The 6,000-nt window shown below is 32.9% G+C and overlaps 1 protein-coding gene across 3 annotated transcripts in view; it reads right to left on the bottom strand.

The window, feature by feature from the left end:
- SYT14 (synaptotagmin 14) overlaps positions 1-6,000 on the bottom strand; it is a 170,856-nt gene that overhangs the window by 164,094 nt on the left and 762 nt on the right. For all 3 annotated transcript variants that reach the window (XM_027871729.1, XM_027871728.1, XM_027871731.1), the window contains exon 2: positions 1,293-1,508. In XM_027871729.1, coding sequence (XP_027727530.1) covers positions 1,293-1,508 — 216 coding nt within the window. The remainder of the gene's footprint in view (positions 1-1,292; positions 1,509-6,000) is intronic.

Here is a 6,000-nt window from a genome sequence, read left to right on the forward strand (position 1 = left end):
AATGACAGCAAGGGGTTCAGAATCACTGGAAGGGGGAGAATATAAAGGACAGGAGTATGCTAACCACTAGATATGAATTCAGGCAGATTACCAATGCTTAGAGAGAGGTCTCTTGAGGGAGGGAGATGATTAGACCTTTCTGTTCACAGCCTTTCTGTTAAGTTTAGACTAATAGCAGGTAGTAATGTATCCTGTGAGGCCCAGGAGGCCACCTCAGAGCAGAAAAGGTTAGGCAAAGATATGACTAAGGGAAGTCCATACAGGAGGCAGGGGTTGGCAATCTGAGGTGATTCTGGTCCAGGAATAACTGGGAGGTGGACGGTCTAGATCAGGGCTTCTTAAACTTTTTTCTACTCATGACTCCTTTTCATGTTTCAACAGCATTTGGTGGTGGTGCACGGCCTGAAGGCACACACAGTGCAAAGTGCGCATGCTTTGTGTTCAGAACGAAGGCTGCAGTGAAGCTGAATGATGCAACATAGGCAAGTGCTGCCAGAAACACCTCAGATTCATTACACGTTTGATTTTTAATTAATTTTTGGTCACGGCATGTCCAGAAATCTTTTACTGCTGCCAAATTTTTCACAACCCCACATGGGGTCATGACCCACAGTTTAAGAAACACTGGATCAGAGCTAATCCAGTCCTCATAGGGTCATTGGGATGACCCTGGACAAAGAGGCTAGAGATAGGTGCCCTAGATCGAGTGCTGATGCAGGACTCTCTGAGAAAGCCCTGGAGGGAAAATCTCTTAAATTATTCACTACATGTAATTTTCTGATGTTAGCTCACCATACAATAGCTACTTGATCACCTAATAGAATTGTGTCACAAGTATTACTTAGCTATCAACCAACTAGACATTTCAAGACTTTGATACTAGTGCCCTATATTATAATTAAAGTAACCTATTTTAAAAGCATCTACTTAGATTTGACATCCATAAATGGTTCCTAAATGGCTCACAAATATACCAAAAACTAACTAGAAATCACTATGTAGTATGGATTCTGATATCATATTAACATCATACATTGGCACCAGCAAGCATTTTCAGACATGGCCAATATGGAATTTTCACATGCATATGTTACCAAGGTTAAGAGGGAAAGAAAATAAATATTGACTAGTGAAAAAATAAAAATAAAGAAAGAAATGTCAAATTATTTCTCATCTTTTTTATGGTCCACAAAGAACTGCCTAAGAATTTAGGGAAAACCTATATACTCCTATAATACACATTGCAAATTATAAAACTACATTCAATTCATTGAAAAAAATTTCCATCTTACCTTCATCTATTGATGCTTCACTACTATATCCATCATACTCTGCAGACAGAGGACTATATTTTTGTCTGGTCTCCCAAACATAATTCTTTTGTCTTCCACCTGCTATTGACAGCCTGGAATTGTGTGTCCTGGACAATGCTTCATGGTATTTACCCAGTGCTTCATCTTCACTTTCAGAGGATGAACCATGCTGATCTTTATCCATGTATGTATTATCTATTTTGAACAAATGGTGGTAGAAAATTATAACTTCCATGTAAAAAGGGTCACAAATTAATGAAAGCACTTTGATTTATCCTGAATTTAAGTACTTTTTAGAAACATCAATTTTTTAAATATGAAGGCAGATTTCACATTAAAAAAATTCATACCAAAAAAGATTGCTTTAGTTCCTATTTACTATACTAAAAATTCTGATTATAGCATTTTTCAGGAAATTATAGTGCTTAGAGTAGGGTGAGATATCATCTTATTCTCATTTCATGGACCTAAAACCACCCTAGTTGGTTTAATTATCTAGGGTTACCATCTTTTATAACTTTCACATCAGCAACATGATCTCTTAAGAACTCTATACCAGTCCTAAATGTTAGGCCTATCAGGATAATACAAGTAAAATAGCTGCCAGGCAGCAAATAGCAGGTTAAAAAATTATTCAGCACACACAAGGTACACTGGAGTTTTCTTTTTTTGGTGCATTGCCTTCCAATACAATTAACCAAAATCTGTGCTTTTTGTTAACTGTATATGTGTTACTAATGCTATGGGATAAAGCATCCCATTTCCTTAATTCTCCAACTGAAATGAAACCCAGACATTCCAGTTTCTTTTTTTTTTCCACTTTAAGCAATAATCTTAAGGCTGCTGAAATTAGCCATGGACTTCAAACTAAACCATACAAAATTTTAAATTCAGGAAACTACTGTAAGAACATTCTCTAAAAGTAAATCTATTCCTCTAGATCTGGAATTCCTTCTTAGTTAAATGGGTTTGTACTATTTTAGCAACCAGTGTTTCACTTTAGAATCATATTTAAAAGTTCAATAAACATTTATTAAGAACCTACTATATGCAAGGCAAATGATTAAGCACCACTTTGTGCTATGGATATTCATAATTTTAAAAGCTAACAATGATAATAATTTTAAGGTTAGGAAGCTCTTTACCCACAGTGTCTCATTTAATCATCACAACCTTCCTGGGAGGTGCAAATTATTATCCCCAGAAACATAGAAGGAAACTAAAGCTGAGTTTACATGACCTGCCCAGTATTATAAAGCTAGAAAATGAGGTGAGATATGAAGCCAAAATACAAAAACAGATATGACACAAGCCCTGCTCTCAACAAACTTACAATTTTTTTTATCATCAGGGAACGATACATACACAAATAACTATAATGCAAAAAAAAGTATAAAGGTTAAATGCAGGCAAGTACTACAAAACATTTAAGGGAATTATATTCTAGTGGGAAAATAATCAGTAAGTACAGATAAATGTAACAAAATTACATGTAAATGTAATAAAATAAATATATAACAGTTGGAAATTCTATAAAGTCAGATGAGAAAGAAACTACTTTCAACTTGGGGTTTGAGGGAAAGCTTCATGTATTTCTACCAAACATGAACCATAAAACTTCCTCAATATATGGCTAAATGAGTGAACTACATGGTTTTGAATATATTAATTGGCAAAAATATATATATATATATGTTTTTATTTGACTAAAGAAATTTTTACACTAAACATAGTTTCTGAATAATTCTGACCAAGATCAGCACTATATTGTAATGTTGTTAGGGACAGGACTTGTGTCTATTCATCTTTGTACTCCACCCAGTACCTAGTAACCTTGCACAGAGTAGGCAATCACTAAACGTTTATGGAATGCTCAAGTATAAAAATGACTTGATACATTTATAAAGATAAAGGAAAGAAAAAATTAAATTCACAAGAGATAGAAATTATTAGTTAAAGAATAAAGTAAAATTTTGAAAAGTTATACCTACTGAAAAGTTAGGAAACAAGCCTAGGTCCTTTTTTTATAATGCTCAAAATAACATTAATATATTTGTAACAGATATGAGATGAAAGTTAATGCTTATTAAAAATGCTACTCAATGAAGCATATTTTTTTTACTTTATTTTTATTGTTTTATTTTGTTTGTGTCTTATTCTGTAACATGGCTAATATGGAAATGTGTTTTGCATGACTTCATATGTATAATGGATATCAAATTGCTTGCCTTCTCAAAAAGGGGGAAAGGATGTGAAGGAAAGAATCTGGAACTCAATTTTTTAAAAAAAATGAATGTTAAAAATATTTTGATAAATATCAAGGATGAAAAGAAAATGCTACTCAACAGGAAAATTCAGATCAGTCTTAAAACAGTTAAAAATACATAGAGGCAAGATGAGAAATTTGGAGAAATTTGGAAAAGTGAGAAGGAAATTTGATCACCCAAACCAATGTCAAAGTACCTCACCTTTTTCTGGTACCTTCTCAGTATATTTTTCAACTTTATTTTTTGATTGTCCTTTATTAGCAAAAATGGCTTCATTTTTCTTTGTTTTTACTTCTACTTTCACCTTGGAACACTGCAATGTATTTATCTGATGAAGTTCTTTGGAATCCCCCAAACCAATTACTGATGACTTGTGTTTAACTATTTCCTGGAGTTGATTCTTTGACTTATTTGATGATGCTATATCTTTTTTTATAATGGATTTCTGTGCTGTATGCTTATTAATGTTCAACATATCTTTTGAAGACTTTTCATTTCTTGAATTCTGACTTCCTTTTGCTTCTTTAACATGCTTTCCTACTTTCTTCAAATCAGCAGATACCTCTAATTCATTATGTCTGTTTTTATTCTCTTGAGAAAAAGAAACATCTTTATTATTTTTGCTATTTTCCAAAGATATATGTTTAGATTTAGTACATTCTTCTCTTTTGTAACTATCTGTGATATTTTTTTGTTCCTGCGTGAATTTATTTCCAAAGTTATTCTTCTGATTTCCATTCATTTCTTTCAATTTTGCCTCCTTCAAATGTTTCTTACCATCCATTGAGTTTTTAAGCCCAACTTTTGTATTTCTGTCCACACTCACTGGTTCTTGACATATGTCCTGATTAAGCTCTGACACCCCATTTTCAATGAAGTCTGCTTTCAAAAGAAAATCACCAGCATTATTAGTTTCTTTATATTTTGGTTGGTTTTGTTGTTTATCTTTAACATGTCCTAATAATCTTTCCTGATGCAGATCTTGATCTTTCTTGGGAGAAACTGAAGAACTACAAAACTGTGTTTGTTTTGTTTTATGTTCTAACACAGGTGCTGTTTTCTGGAAATTGTTATCTATTGAGCTCTGCGGTACTATGGCATTTTCTTCCTTAGGAAGGATAACTGTATCATCTGTTTGAAAAGTATCATCTTCGGTGCAAAAGCCATTTATCATACTTGTTACCTGTTCAGCAACTGAGTCAGTTAGGCTATAACTGACCTCTCCAACAGCACTGGTCAGATCTCCTACAGCACAGCTCAGATCTTCTACTGCACTACTAATTGTGTCAACCAGAGAAGACACTGAAGGTAGAGTTTGCTGAAAATTTTTGAAAAATGCCATTTTCTAGCTCTGTCTTAAAAGATCCAATAAAGTTTTTTGTCTTGCTCAATGAAAACAGTAGCCACTTTTGTGCAATTAAAAATTTTACATTTACTTAATTGTTGATTTTCATCAGTTTGGCAGGGACTGTGGCATCATATTTTAGTTTTAATCTTCTAGGAAATTCCTTTTGAATCAAGAAACAATATGATGAAGTTGGAATTGTCCCTAAAAAGTTGAATCACTTGCATTAAATACAATTTTCCCCATTCCATATCTATTACAAGAACAATAATGCAATAATTCTCCCTAAAATAATACATTTTATTTTATATCAGGAAAGAATTGTAAAATTACTTTTATTATACATTTTCAATTTGGTTCAATCTATACTCTGATGATCTGCTATATGTTGCTAAAAGGCTTCCTGTATCTTTTCAAAGTAGAGAAGAAATTAAGAGGAAAATTTAGTTAACTTTTCACTTAAAAGAAAATAGTTCTTTCATAAAAAAGGTCACTAAGTGGCTGCTAAAATGAGATTATCTCATATCCTAGACCTCAATTTTTTCTAGTTAAATTGTTGGTGATGGTCGGACATAGGACTGGTTTTATGTATAAGTCAGACTGATCCTAATCAGATCTTAAAATCTTCCTGCCTTTCATGTCACAGCATGGAATTTGGCAACTAATAGATTTCTTTTAAATCAAAGGAATGAGATGGGACCAACAATTTCTCTATTTTTCAAAAGCAAGAAAATCAACCTCTTTTCCAAAGAACATTTTCCCCTCTAGCTGTGACCCTTCAAAATCATTCTCAACTGATTAACACGTAGTAATGACTCAGCCTTAAACTCAGGATGTGCAGAAGTGATTAATGAGTTTCTGATACTCACATCAGATAGACTATAACAGAGCGAATAAATAAATTCCATCAATATATAAGTAATTCCTAGAATAAAGGTTCTAAAGTAAGAACAATGTCTTTTGTATGTTTTGTTAATATTCTAGCAAACTGTGCTATTTAATAAATTTCAAATAATAGTACAGTTATGTATGCCTAATTACTAAGGGAAGAGGGAAGACTACTGCTCTCAAAAAT

This window comes from Vombatus ursinus, unplaced genomic scaffold, assembly GCF_900497805.2.
Source record: "Vombatus ursinus unplaced genomic scaffold, bare-nosed wombat genome assembly UNPS02014798.1, whole genome shotgun sequence".
In the NCBI taxonomy this organism is placed as follows: Eukaryota; Metazoa; Chordata; class Mammalia; order Diprotodontia; family Vombatidae; genus Vombatus; species Vombatus ursinus.